This window comes from Moesziomyces antarcticus, assembly GCF_000747765.1.
Source record: "Moesziomyces antarcticus DNA, scaffold: scaffold_v10069, strain JCM 10317, whole genome shotgun sequence".
Taxonomy (NCBI): domain Eukaryota; kingdom Fungi; phylum Basidiomycota; class Ustilaginomycetes; order Ustilaginales; family Ustilaginaceae; genus Moesziomyces; species Moesziomyces antarcticus.
In genome coordinates, this window is record NW_014638941.1 from 1 (window position 1) to 13,937 (window position 13,937).

The following is a 13,937-nucleotide window of genomic DNA, read 5'->3' on the forward strand; positions in this document are numbered from 1 at the left end:
TCATCTTGTCTGCAGCATCGCAAACTCGTACCGCACAAAGAGCGTTGTGTTGGGAGCTACAGGCTGCTCGTTGGAGCAAGATTAGGCTCGCGGTAGCTTGCGCTCTCGCGCCCGCTATTGTGGTTGGGGCGGGAGTGAAAGGTATGATTCAAGCATTCAAGCAGCCTTGCATTGCACCGTGGTGCACTTCCGGAGGGGCTCTCAAGACCAACAGCCATCCCCGCCTCCATCCTGCGTGCGACTCAACTTTGTGCAGCCGGCTCTCGTGAGCATGTCCAGTCTTTGGATTGACATCGCACAACGGATCGGGACGACAGCATGTCACGCAGGTGTTGAACATCGGTGGGAAGCCCAGTGTGCGGCAAGCCAGGACAAGCGACGTAGACCGAGCGATCAGTAACGCAGCGCACACGTCAAGGTCGCCGCCACTGCTTGACTTGGGAGAAGCGTGAGGACGAGACGAGGCAAAGTACAACTTGAGACTCCAGCGTGCATGCAGAGTTGCGTGCGAAACTTGCCCACCACTTCCTACTCGGTGGCCACAGCGAGTGCGGCCTTCTTCGTCCAGACACTCGGCTCATACTCGCGAATCTTTGAACGAGCAAACTTGAAGCATCGACAGCCCGAGGGTCTGCCTGTGCATACTTGGAAGCGAGCGCATACGCTGTGACAAGCATGGCAAGATTGGCTCAAACTCGAACCGGCAGGCCCTTCACGTGTGCGCTTTGCTCAACCATTCGTAAATCATCGCGAGCCAGACGGTGTGCCAATAAAAGGTGTCCAGGTTGGGCCCATTGAGGATAGGGTTACGAGATGCGAGGGCGAGGAGTGATGTCTTCCGATCCGAGCTTGAGAACGTGTCTTTGCCAACGCCACCCCCAAAGCGCAACGGGTGAAGGAACGTGAGAGCCAACTGCTGAGTTGAGCAACGACCGCACACGACACACCTTTGCGCATCGTTTTTTTTTTTTTTCATGCGAAGGATGGAACGTGGCCATCTTCGACAGGCCTTTGCATTTCTTGGCATTTCGCCTTTGCCCCGTCCAAGTGCCTCCAACGCCAAGACCCGCCCACACCCTCGCTTGTGGGCAACAGATCCTCGCTTGGACCGAGACCTGCCAAAAGCTTGCAAAGCGACGGCTGGCTTCCATTTTGAGTCATCCCGGACAAAGCGGCGGCGGTGGATGCAAACCAGCTGGAACGTGCCGGCCTCCCGTCGGCGTGTATTTGAAATACGAAAAGATGCCTTCGGTTGGTGCAAGCGGCAGTGCCAAGACCGAGCTGAGGAGCACGAGCGACGCCTCGCCCTCGCTTCGCCCACACAAGTCTTCCAGCAATGGAAAGGCAGGTGGCGAGCAAAGGACCGTCGGTGCGGCAATGCACACAGCACAAAGTGCACCGTTCCTAGCCGCCCGCGCTCGCTTGTGTCGTGCGCAACGAGGAACGTGCCTTTTGTCCGCTTCGATGTGGCGGTTCGAGATAGTGGTGCACGGTGCACAGAGCGGACGAGCTTCTTCCGAGCCGCCGAGTGCCAAAGCAGGCACTATAAAGACCATCCTTCCTTCCCGACGACGGCTGTTGCAACACCAACCCCAACCCTTCATCTCGACCCTCTAGTGCCGCCACAATGCAGCTGCAAGGCCTCTTCGTCCAGCTGGGAGCCGTGGTGCTCCTGGCCATCACCGCTTCTGCTGCGCCCAACAACGGCAAGTGGAATGCCAAAAAGGCGCCCAACGTCATCCAGCTCATCTCGGACGGCTTTGGTCCCGCCTCGGAGACGTTTGCACGCGCCTACATGCAGAGCGCCCAGCACAAGGCGTGGAACGTGACGCTGCCGCTCGACAAGCTCTTGGTGGGCGAGGTGCGCACGCGTTCGACCGACTCGCTCGTCACCGACTCGGCCGCCTCCGCCACGGCGTACTCGTGCGGCCTCAAGAGCGTCAATGCCTACATCGGCGTCGACTCGGACAAGAAGCCGTGCGGAACGGTGCTCGAGGGTGCCAAGGCCAAGGGCTACAACACGGCGCTCGTCACGACGTCGAGGATCACCCACGCCACCCCCGCCTCCTACTCGGCGCACATCGATGACCGTGATGCCGAGGACGAGATCGCGAGCCAGCAGATCGGTGACTACATGCTCGGTCGTCAGGCGGACATCCTGTGGGGCGGTGGACTGCGCCACTTTCTCCCCAACACCACCAAGCCCGGTATCCGTACCGATGGCAGGAACCTTGTGGAAGAAGCCAAGAAGAACGGATTCAACGTGGTCAACAACCGCAGCGAGTTTGATGCGCTCCAGGGCGGGCAGGCGTTGAAGCTGCCTTCCATGGCGCTCTTCACCTCGTCGCACATGGCGTACGAGATCGACCGCAACGCTACGGCCGAGCCGAGCCTCAAGGAGATGGCGCTCACCGCGCTCAATGGCCTGCGCAATGCGGGCGAGCCGTACTTTATCATGATCGAGGGCGCCCGCATCGACCATGCTGCGCACAACAACGATCCCATCGGCCACATCCACGACATCCTGGCGTACAACGAGATGGTGGAGGCGGTGGTGGAGTGGGTGGACGCCAACGCTGAGGGCAACCCGCACGAGCCCGAGACGGTGGTCTTCTCCGTGGCGGACCACGAGTGTGGAGGACTGACGCTGGGGCTGCAGAGGAGCGAGGACGAAGAGTCGTTCTACGGCTGGTATCCGGATGTGCTGTTCAACGCGACGCACTCGACCGAGTTCCTCGCAGCCCAGACGGCCAAGTGGCTCGCCACCAACAAGACCGACGCCGAGCTGCGCACGTACATCAAGGATGAGGTGGTGAGCAAGGGGCTTGGCATCAAGGATGTGCAGGATGGCGAGGTGGATCGCGCCGTGGAGCTGGCCAAGCTCAAGAACCAGATCCCCTACACTGTGTGGCTCTCGTCGATCGTCAACTGGCGTGCTCACTTGGGCTGGTCCACCACCGGTCACTCTGGTGTTAGCGTCGGACTCTACTACCACGAAGCCAAGCCTCAGCAGGGTGGAGAGAAGCTCAAGCGATACCAGGCGCGCCGTGCTTCGGTGATTGGCTCGCACGAGAATACGTGGATCGGCGAGTGGATCGCATCGTTCCTGCAGCTCGACCTGGCGACGATCACGCACAAGCTCAACAACGGCTCGGACTACAGCTGGTACAACAACTGGGGCGACAAGCTCAACACCTTTACCGATGCGCTCGAACACTACCACGGCGGCCTCGCTCGTGTCATCCCTCCGCGCGCCGCCGCGGACAAGCGCGCCCTGCACGTCGAGTCGCACGCCGAAAACGAGCCCATCCTCAGGAGCATCCACGGACCTCGCAGCGGCCAGACGCTCGAGGAGCGATCCCACTCCCATGCTCGTCGTGAGGAGCTCTAGTCGCGAGAGGCTGTGATGTGTAGATGCGAATAGAAATCGGATGTTTGTCTGACCCGATCGGTGTTCGTTGCCCGATTTTGAGCGAGCGGGGGCAGGGAGCAAGCGGGATGATGCAGACGGGCAGCAGGCATGACCGCCGAGTGCAGCGCGGCCGCATGTGAGAGAAGAGAAGTTGGAATCTACTCGCACGACAAGTGGCGTGGTGGCGGTGGGGCACAAACTTTTTTTTTCTCCTTTTCTTCCAATTTTCCGTGTCTTGGCCTGCAGCTCCAGTCTGTGGCAAAAAGCGGCCCAGCGCCAGAGGGAAGGAGCGGGTGACTCGCCTCGCCTCGCCCCGCCCCGGCCGCACCGGCTTTCAAACGGCAGTTGGCGTCTGTCCACTCGGCAGCGCCGTCGAGTCGCTCCCACACCATGCGAACCGGCCTTGTCCACAGTATTGACGCTGGGCTGAGCTGTGACAATGAAGCCATGCATTCGGATGAGAGCCGACCCCACTCAGAGCCAGAAAGAGGGCAGAACGAGGCGCAAATGAGGCGTGGGCAAAAAAAGGTGATGTCTTGCGAGTCGAAAGCGGCTGGCCCGCCCGCTCGCCCGCTTGCCAGTGACTCGCGAAATTCTTCCTGATCTCCCCCAGTCCGCCGTGCTGAAAGCGTTGTTGGAGCAGTCAATTCTTCGGCGAATCTCCGAGATTGGCAGTCGCAGAGTCACAAATTGTGCGCCGCTCCAGTGCCGTCAAGTTGTGATTTTTGCCCAAAGCGAAGGCCCGCAGCCCAGCCAGTCACCATGGGCGCATCACAAACGTCGGGCTTCTCCTTCTCACCCACATCCATCATCGCTGCACTTCCGATCAGCCACCCCTTTCCCTTTTCCTCTCCTCTCCCGCAATAGCCACCATGTGTGATCACTCCGAACCCTCCGCTATCCAGCAGGTCAACGGCACCGCCCCCGACACCCATGTCGCCATCGACACCTCGGCCCCCAACACCAACGGCGCCGCCAACGGTGCCAACGGTGCCCTCGCCACGGCAGACAACGGAAACGTAGGCTCCGTACAGCCCTTCAACACGCGCTACTCGGACTTCCTCTCCAACGTATCCAACTTCAAGATCATCGAGTCCACCCTCCGCGAGGGCGAGCAGTTCGCCAACGCCTTCTTCGACACCGAGACCAAGATCAAGATCGCCAAGGCGCTCGACAAGTTCGGCGTCGACTGCATCGAGCTCACCTCCCCCGCCGCCTCCGAGCAGTCGCGCAAGGACTGCGAGGCCATCTGCAAGCTCGGCCTCAAGGCGAAAGTCATCACCCACATCCGCTGCCACATGGACGACGCCCGCATCGCCGTAGAGACGGGCGTCGACGGCGTCGACGTCGTCATGGGCACCTCCAAGTTCCTCCGCGAGTTCTCGCACGGCAAGGACATGACCTACATCACCAAGACCGCCATCGAGGTCATCCAGTTTGTCAAGTCCAAGGGCATCGAGATCCGCTTCTCCACCGAAGACTCCTTCCGCTCCGACCTCGTCGACCTGCTCAGCATCTACCAGGCCGTCGACAAGGTCGGCGTCAACCGCGTCGGCATCGCAGACACCGTCGGCGTCGCAAACCCAAGACAGGTCTACGACCTCGTCCGCACCCTCCGCGGCGTCGTCGGCTGCGACATCGAGTGCCACTTCCACAACGACACCGGCTGCGCCATCGCCAACGCCTACACCGCCCTCGAGGCCGGCGCCACCCACGTAGACACCTCGGTGCTCGGCATCGGCGAGCGCAACGGCATCCCCTCGCTCGGCGGCTTCATCGCACGCATGTACACCGCCGACCGCGAATACGTGATGAGCAAGTACAACCTCAAGGCGCTGCGCGAGGTCGAGAACCTCGTCGCCGAGGCGGTCCAGATCCAGGTGCCCTTCAACAACTACGTCACCGGCTACTGCGCCTTCACCCACAAGGCCGGCATCCACGCCAAGGCCATCCTCGCCAACCCGTCCACATACGAGATCATCCGCCCCGAGGACTTTGGCATGAGCCGCTACGTCTCCATCGGACACCGCCTCACCGGCTGGAACGCCGTCAAGTCGAGGTGCGAGCAGCTCGAGCTCAACCTCACCGAGGACCAGGTCAAGGAGGTCACCGCCAAGATCAAGCAGCTCGCAGACGTGCGCGAGCAGACCATGGAGGACGTCGACTCGATTCTCAGGAACTACGCGCGCGCCATCGAGAACGGCACCGCCTAAGTTTTTCTTCCCTGAATCGCATTCTCGTACAACCAAAACACGGCTCAGTGCGCAGTCCTAGACGACACACTCTCGACTGCTGCATCGATACAGCCGGCTCGCTGCGGTTCGTTCCGTCGCATCCTCACATCATCCCCCTGCATCTTTTCTTCTCCTTCTTCCCGGGTTCCCGTTCCTTTTTTTTTCGCGTCGTACCCTCTTGGCTCCAATCGCAACGTTTTGACCCGATCGTGCTCGGTGTGGTGCAGTGGCAGTGTGCCATTGAGTGCGAACAGATGCGGGTGTGGTGCATGCTGCGGCTCGGTTTGGCGCGATGGCAGTGGGATCGAGTGTGGCCAGTCGCAGAGATCAGGCAGTGTCGCTGCGTGCACCACGCACCTTGTTGGCAGACGAGTGCTTGTGGATTGTGCGGCTCGTGTGCGAGTGTGCGGGTGTGGGGCCACTTGGCCGGGCTTTTCGGTGCGCGGAAAGGTGAAAACAAAAGTCTTGACCTGCTTCAGAGTGAGGGCTACAGCTTCTTGCACGCGGTGTTGGATGCCTGCTCCGAGTCACTCTGCTTGCGCCGCACCAAGTTGTATGCCGCAGGTTGGACGAGATCGATGACTCTCGTCAACACCGCTAACACACGATCCGACGTTGAACCATGCTCGCCCGGACAGGATACGAATCTTGTCGGCGAAACGATACACTGTTCGTTTGGCCCTTTTCCACGACTCTCTGCCCTCCACGCCACGGCAAAGCTCATTTCTCTCCTCCTGCTTTGACCCCTCTTTCCGCTGTCCAGATTGCCCAGCGTCATCCGCTCTTACCTGCCGCTTTCCTCTCGTCGCAACCCTGTTCACATCTCGCACCGCAGACTAAGCGTGGGCGCGTGTTGCGCCTTCTTGCAACTCCCGCAGACTCGACGCTTGGTCGCGCGAAAGCTCCACACTCTGAAAGCCTCTCCGCTGCGTTGAGAACCGCGCTCGTGAGCAAAGATCTCGTGTTGCAGGCTCGTGCATTCTGCGTGCTTGCGGGTGTATATGTCGATTCTGCTGTCGCCGAGTCTTTGCGCTAGGCAGGCGGTGCTGGTCGGAGCGAGTTGTAATGCTGTTTCCCCACGCAAATCGAGTGTCAGCCCAGCCGTCCATACGTCTGAACTCGCCGAAGTGGAAACTTACCTCGCCGAGGCCGTACATCCTGCGGTGGTATCTGTAAGCGCACGGCACGAAACGAAAGCATCAGCATGTCTGCTGTGGCTGTGGTGATGCTGGGACGATGGCGACGTACGAAATTGTGAGCGGCTCGCCGTCGTATTCGCCCTCTCCGACCTTGAGCACGGGCACGCCGGCCTGGATGACGTGGATCTGGGTTCCGAATGCGCGGGAGAGCGCCAGGATCTCGGGCTGGCCTCCCCACACGCCTGTATTCTCCACCGCCGAGCAGTAGTCCAAAAAGTACTCTGCGGTCCAAACTGTCAGTCGCAGTGAGCCAAGCTATGGTGTTGGAAGGGTTGGCGGTGAGGACTCACTCTCTTGCGCCTGCTCGGAGTTGAGCGTTCCGGCTTCGCGGTTGATGATGCCCGCCATGTGTTCGTCCGAGTCCGAGATGAAGGGTTTGTATTCGTCCGGGTGGGTGCGCATCTGTTGTGCGGTGGCGCGGCGTGCGGCCTTGTAGTCGGTGGGAGGAGTGAGCTTCTTGCGAAGGTTGAGCTGGTCGGCGACGGCAGCGTAGAGACAATGACCGTCGGGAGTGATTTCGTGCATGGAGAGACCGAGCGCCGAGCACATGGCAGTGATACCCTGGCGCTCGATCTGTGCTTCGTCGGGCTTGTTGGCGCCGAGCTTGACTTCTTCCTCGGCCTGGCGACGCACTTCTGCGATCTCGGCGGCTTTACGATCCTGTTGACCGCGGTGCAGATGTGTAAAGAGTCAGTGACGAGTTGAGGGAAGCGAGGAGACGAAAGCGGACCTACCTTGCGCTGCTGCTGGCGGCTGACTTTCTTCTTGGGTGCGGCGGCGTCTAGTGGGGCCGACGACTCGGGGCTCTTGGGGCTGCTTCCGAACAGCTTGCGGATGCTCGACTTGCGATTGTGGGTGGGGCTGGTGCCCGGTTGCGCGGCGGAGTCGTTATCGTTGTTGTTGTGGTGCCGCAAGCCGCTGATCAGACGTCCGCCCGCTTCTCTCAAGCCGCCGCCCGAGTGGTTGTTGGAAGACAACTTTTCAGCAGCCTCGGCGGCGGCGTCACGCTCGTCTAATGCCGCGAGCAGCTCGTCTGCAATGTCGAAGGCGCCGTCGTCGTTGTTGTTGTCGTCTGCAAACGGATCGATGACGCCGTCCACGGGTGCATTGCGTCCGGCCTCGATGTCCCTACGCAGCGAGTCGTTGTTGTGGTGCTGCAGAGCGGGGCGATTGGCCTTCTTTCCCTTTTTGGGCATGGCGATCCGGAGAGAGTCGTGACGCTGGCGATGGATCCCGGTGATATGATGGAGGCAGTCGGTGCGGCGGCCAAGATAGACTGGCTGAGGCGTGGGAAATCAAGCCCAACCACCCTTCGGCTCCACCGACCGAGATCCGAAACGAACACCAAAAAAAGTAAGAGCGGCACCGCACGGCTCTTCCGACTGAACCCTGGCAGCGAGCAGCGAGCAGCGAGCCGCGAGCCGCGAGCCTCTTTTTTTTTGCGACGGCATTTCTTGGGCGTCTTTTTCTTGCCGCTTTTCTTTCGGAGGTCCCGCCGCTGAGTGAGGATTTTGTGATTTTGTGGAGGTGAAAGGCGGCTGCAATGTGGCTCGGACCCTCCGCCGCTCTCATTTGGCGGGATTGACCCGAATCCTCTCGTCATCACCCACTACTACTACCACCACCATCATCGCCGCTGCTCATCATCCTCTCGCCGAGATGGCCAAGGGCACAAGCGCCATCGACCCGAGCAACTATGCTTCGCTCGGGCTCACCCACGTCCAGTGTAGGTCGTCTCCATCTTCGCATTCTCTGCATGTCGCGTGATGACACTAACTGACCGCTTGCCTTTCCTCCTTGCAAGACGATGCTTCGGACCCTCTCGCAAAGATCCTCGCCCTCGTAACGCTCTCACCGATCTTCCTCCTCTGCTCCTACGTCACCATCATCCTGCTGCGTCGCGAGCTCACCTTCATCAACGCGCTCATCGGACAGCTCGCATGCGAGGGTTTCAACTGGGCGCTCAAGCGTCTCTTCAAACAGCCCCGGCCAACCAACCATCTCGGAGGAGGATACGGCATGCCATCCTCCCACTCCCAATTCCTCGGATTCTTCGCCGCATTCTTTCTCGCCCACTTCTACCTCAATCGTCCGCCCAGCCTCAGGCCGCGCACCCTCATCAACTCGATGCGCAGATTCGAACACCATCTGGCCATGCTCCTCATCGCTGCCATCTCCATCCTGACCTGCTACTCGAGGCATCATCTACACTATCACACCCCGCTCCAAATCATCGTCGGGCTTTCCATCGGGCTCACTTTTGGCGCAGCCTACTACTACTTTACCGAACATCTGCCTAGAAAGCCACTCCGCCTGCCTGCGCCCCTTGCAGTCTCGGAGTCGTCGTCGCCGCTCGCCATTCGCGCAAACCGACTCCTACAGCCCATCTCGACTTCGCGTGCAAGCGCTACCGCCAACGCAACCGCTCGCCATCGCAAACCGCGCAGGCGCTCCTCCACGCTCAGCGACATCCTCTTGCCCGAGCTCCATCCTTCGCCCCCCATTCGTCAGATCCTGCTCGACCATCCCATCGCCATCGCTTTCCGCATCAGGGACAGCTGGGCCGTGTGGACCGACGGCGGCATCGAGGGAGAATACGGCGCGTGGCGACGCGAGTGGGAGGCGCGAAGAGCGTCCGTCCCTACCTCCTCCTCCTCTTCAGCCGCCCATCACGACCAAAACGACGTCGGCAGATTGCAGCGACACTACGTCCTCATGAAGCTAGCCCTGGACGAGGCAGACAAGTCCCCACCCACCGACACTGCCTTTTGCGTAGGCTGCGTCCTTTCTGTCACGAGCGATGACTCGGCTCCCGCATCCTCGCATGTCCTCGCCACCGGATTCTCCAGAGAGCTCCCCGGAAACACCCACGCCGAACAGTGTGCACTCGACAAGCTCGTCGCCGACTTTGCGCCCACACAGTCCTCAAAGGGCACAACACGCATCCCCACGCTGGATCTGGACCTGTACACCACAATGGAGCCATGCTCGGAGCGCCTGTCGGGCAACCTTCCGTGCGTGCAGCGCATCATCGAGTTTAACCAAAAGCGCGCCGCGTTCACCCTTCCTCGCGACATGCTCCCGCCTGCCTTGCAGGACGAGGTCTCGAATGCAAAGGGCCAGGTGAGGCTCCGCATCCGCAGAGTCTTCCAGGGCGTCGCCGAGCCAGACGACTTTGTCCAATGCCAGAGCCAGACCATCCTCCGCGACAACGACATCCAGGTCTTCACCGTCCGAAACCCACAGAACGACGGCGGTCAGCTAGAGAAGGACTGTCTGCGCATCGCCAGAAAGGGACATGCGCCCAAGAACTGAGCCGCAACCAGTTCAACGCCGATAGCTTAGTGTACATTAGAGTTGCTTGCAAAAGTATATATGCTGGCGCGACTAGAAGCACCAATGACCGTCGTGGATAGAAGCAGCAAACGCACGCAGAAGGTATGATCGTAGCAAGGGATGGATTCAGTGCATGGGAGCGGCGCCTTCCTTGCTGAGCGCCACCCAGGCTCCGCTGGCGAGGATGACCAGACTGCCTGCGATCGAGACCCAGTCGGGCACCGAGCCAAACAGCATCAACTGCCATGCGAGCGCAAAGATGATCTGGAGGTACGACATTGTAGCCGCCCTACCAGCCGACTCCCTCTGCAGGCCGAGCGTCTGGAACACCTGCGCCAACAGACTGAACAGTCCCACCCCGAGCAGCAGCACCAACGACACCTTGGACGTCGGAATCACAAACGGTTCGTTGAGCGCGCGCATCGCGGCGAAGCTGGAAACCCAGCTGCACAGCGCAAAGTACGAGATGGAGTGGTACGTCGAGGCTTTCTTCCCGATTCGACGCAGACACACCCATGCGCCAGCCATAAAGACGACTCCGCTAAGAGCGACTAGAATGCCGACGAACCGAGCGGCTTCGGATGTCGAGCCGGGAGAAGGAAGGTCGATATCGCCATCCTCGGGTGCGCCTTGTCCGCCAGTGTTGCCAAACAGGAACGACGGCCGCGCGATCAATGTAACTCCTGCGAGCGAAAAGATGCCGGCGACTCGTTCGCGCACAGTAAAGGGTTCCTGAAGCATGATGTGTGCCAGAAAGCCAGTAGCCAACGGCGATAGGAAGGTGATCACGGTGGCATCGGAAAGCGAGAGTGCATGCAGCGAGATGTAGAGAGCCAGAGTGGAGGCGAAGCCAAACATGCCGCGGAAGAGCAGCAACATTCGAGCTCCAGGTGGACCCAGCAGGGGATGCTCGGTCTTTGCCAGAAGCATGGCGAGCATCGAACCGATCCAGATGATGAAGCATTCTACGCCGACGATCTCGAGTGCTCCGATGGGATGCGTCTCTTGCTGGCCTTCGCGGTCGTCGAGCAGCTTGACAAACATGTTCATGGTCGAGTAGGATACCTGGCTCACTGCGATCAACAGCAGACCGAGATTGGAGCCGGGAGATGTCGAGGGATCTACGAGTGCATGGCGTAGAGAGATGGCGCTCGCGTCCGCGATCTCGGAGAGTGCCTTGGACCACGCTGATCCCTCGTGCAGCACGTCCTCCTCGGGGATCTGGCCCGGCCGGCGATGCGATAGCCACGAGGGTCGCCGGCTTGATAGCGCCGATGGACGCCGATGCGAAAAGGCAGATGCTGATTGTCTGCGGCTGCTTACTGATGGCGGCAGGATGGGCATGCTCTCTTCGTCCAACGACTCGATGTCGCTGCGCCTCTCGAGATCGTCGAGGCGTTGCTGCGCCACAATGTACTCGTTGGGATGAAAGATCGAGGCAAAGTCGCTCAGGATGCTCGACTCTGCATCGCCGTTCCACGAGCCGTCCTGATCATCGGTCCACGTATGCTGACTGCCACCTTCGTCATGGTCACCGTCCAGAGGCGGCTCGTCGTTGGTGCTGACGATGGAGCCATTCTGCAAACGTGTTCGTTCCAGATAAGACGTTCCGGGTAGCACCGAGCCGTACGAGGCCGGGTCGAAGCCCGCGGGTGCTTGTACGCGGCCTGGTGGCGCAGCGGACATGTTCCTCCTTGCGATATCCAGATGAAGTAGACAGATGCAAGGCAGGAGGGAAAGAGGGGAAGAGGATGAAGCCGAGACTCAGGTCTCGTGATCCCGCCTCCTCGAGAGGAAAAAAAAAGGCGCGGCTGAGACAAACAGCATCGGAAGCGCGCGCTCGAAATTTCTTCCGGCTTCGGCAACGGCGGCCGAAAGTCGCATGAACCGGATCGTGCAGCATCCCCCCGCCAGCCTCCACACTCGCCCCACCCCGCCGATAAGCACAAAATCATGAAACAAAGGCAGACCGAGACCAGACCTTCAAGCCATGAAGCAAGACGTTTCCAAGAAAACAAAAAAACAGCACGCCCCAAGCCAGCCATGGCGCTCACAACTGGCCAAGCCGCATCAAGACTTTTCAGCCGAAGGCTGGATCAGAAATTCCATTCCGCGCTGTACGTTAGTCTGATTTCGGATGAACCCGCCTGATTCAAGCCGTAAATCACAGATGACGCAAGAGCAATGTCGCAATTGTAAATAAAAAGCAGCACGATCGATCGAGAAACTCCGTGCGAGTTACTGAATTAAGTTACTCCAAGTTGCTTCTAAAATCATGAACACGTTCATATCCTAACAAATGGGGTGGGTGGCTGCTCCTCGCCACCCCCCCGTCTTTTTGGGATATGAATCTCTCGGTCGGAAATTCGTTTCACTAATAGGCCTGTTCCGGTAATGGGCCACTCACGTAGTCTCAATGCTGTTAAAATGTATATTATAATTCATGATTTATAGCTGTTGACAAGATTAGTGCGTGGGAATACTGCTTTGCGTCGGGCATCTGGGCGCGTTTTGGCGGAGCCGTGATTACGACGTTGACTCAAAGTCGCACAATTACGAAAATCAAAGTCCTGAGTCAGCCATCGGCCGCCTTTCATTATTACAAACGAGACATCGCCGTTAGAGTATCGAGGTTTCTGCAAATTGCTTTTGAATTTAAATCATGGCAGAATGTTGACATCGTCGGCAGAAGTACACGGAGGTGTCTTTATGTTCTCCTTAAAACATCACATTTGTGAGAGAATCATGAATTTAGTCACCGTTCTGCGGCTTGTACGCAAATTCTTTCAACGTGGATCGTGATTTTGACTGTGTGGGACGAATTATAATACAAGTCGACATTTTGCTGCAAATTAATCAGACACAATCATGAATGCGCCGGGCATGCCAAAGTACGGCCAAACCATAACAGAAATTAAAGATAAAATCTCGGTGTATATTTGCAGAGCCACCTTATCTACCCGCTTCGGCGCAGGGAAATATTTTGCACAGAGTCCAGTTTGTCCACGAAGTGGAACACCTTCGACAACGCCTGATGCGGGCATGTCTATGCCATGGAGCGCATGAGCTCATCCACACCATGCGGAGAATTGATTGGCGCCTGATGGAGCTTGGGGTCTAAGTTATCTGAAAGACTCCTACCTGACCAACTTGCTTCGCCAGAAGGTGGCCATTGAGGCGCAGCCTTGGAACGCGATTGTCCACGCTCAAGGCAGCACTTTTGCTCACAAAGCTGAGGCTGTCCTTCGAGCCGCCCAGTAGAAAGCATACACCTGCACCCAGACATTGAGCGGCGCAAGAAAGGCGGACATGGAAACGGCAACACAGTCAATGAAGCTGTTGAGCTCCAGCTCGATCGAAGAGACTCCAAAAAAAAGAAGCCAGCAACCGTCCGCAAAATGTACTCCATGACTGAGCCACAACGTCCTGCCCAAGCGGATGACCAACAAAGCCAGACAAAAGAATGGCGACCTCCATCTTGGTGTACTGGCCGGAACTGCGGCGAGTTGCGCCAAAACCTCGGCGAGCTGTGTGGAACGCCGTCGGTGAGCTGCACATTGTGCAAATTCAAGTCCCGCAAGTGTCGCGGACTTGGATATGCTGGCAGGCGCACCAAGCAGGTTGCGCTTGCCAAAGAGGTCAAGAAGGGGCTCAATCATATCCTAACAAGTGGGGTGGGTGGCGACGAGCAGCCACCCATCAGCCACCCGGGGAGGGTGGCAAAAATGAGCCACCCAGCAGCCACCCCCCCCCCCC

The 13,937-nt window shown here is 59.0% G+C and overlaps 5 protein-coding genes across 5 annotated transcripts; 3 read left to right on the top strand and 2 right to left on the bottom strand.

The window, feature by feature from the left end:
- Window positions 1-1,627: 1,627 nt before the first annotated feature.
- On the top strand, window positions 1,628-3,391 carry PAN0_069c6575 (repressible alkaline phosphatase; the record flags this gene model as incomplete). The annotated part of the gene is made up of 1 exon (XM_014797981.1): window positions 1,628-3,391. One exon carries the CDS (start codon window positions 1,628-1,630, stop codon window positions 3,389-3,391), a length of 1,764 nt encoding a protein of 587 aa, XP_014653467.1.
- Window positions 3,392-4,284: 893 nt separating this feature from the next.
- Window positions 4,285-5,625, top strand: PAN0_069c6576 (homocitrate synthase; the record flags this gene model as incomplete). Its single annotated transcript, XM_014797982.1, has 1 exon — window positions 4,285-5,625. The coding sequence occupies one exon, from the start codon at window positions 4,285-4,287 to the stop codon at window positions 5,623-5,625; it is 1,341 nt and encodes a 446-aa protein (XP_014653468.1).
- A 1,053-nt stretch (window positions 5,626-6,678) lies between these two features.
- Window positions 6,679-8,041, bottom strand: PAN0_069d6577 (cysteine proteinase; the record flags this gene model as incomplete). Its single annotated transcript, XM_014797983.1, has 5 exons — window positions 6,679-6,714; window positions 6,786-6,816; window positions 6,895-7,066; window positions 7,136-7,505; window positions 7,580-8,041. The coding sequence occupies 5 exons, from the start codon at window positions 8,039-8,041 to the stop codon at window positions 6,679-6,681; spliced, it is 1,071 nt and encodes a 356-aa protein (XP_014653469.1).
- A 463-nt stretch (window positions 8,042-8,504) lies between these two features.
- PAN0_069c6578 (PAP2-domain-containing protein) lies at window positions 8,505-10,160 on the top strand (the record flags this gene model as incomplete). Its single annotated transcript, XM_014797984.1, has 2 exons — window positions 8,505-8,571; window positions 8,650-10,160. The coding sequence occupies 2 exons, from the start codon at window positions 8,505-8,507 to the stop codon at window positions 10,158-10,160; spliced, it is 1,578 nt and encodes a 525-aa protein (XP_014653470.1).
- A 147-nt stretch (window positions 10,161-10,307) lies between these two features.
- Window positions 10,308-11,867, bottom strand: PAN0_069d6579 (drug/metabolite transporter superfamily; the record flags this gene model as incomplete). The annotated part of the gene is made up of 1 exon (XM_014797985.1): window positions 10,308-11,867. The coding sequence occupies one exon, from the start codon at window positions 11,865-11,867 to the stop codon at window positions 10,308-10,310; it is 1,560 nt and encodes a 519-aa protein (XP_014653471.1).
- Between the last annotated feature and the right edge of the window lie 2,070 nt (window positions 11,868-13,937).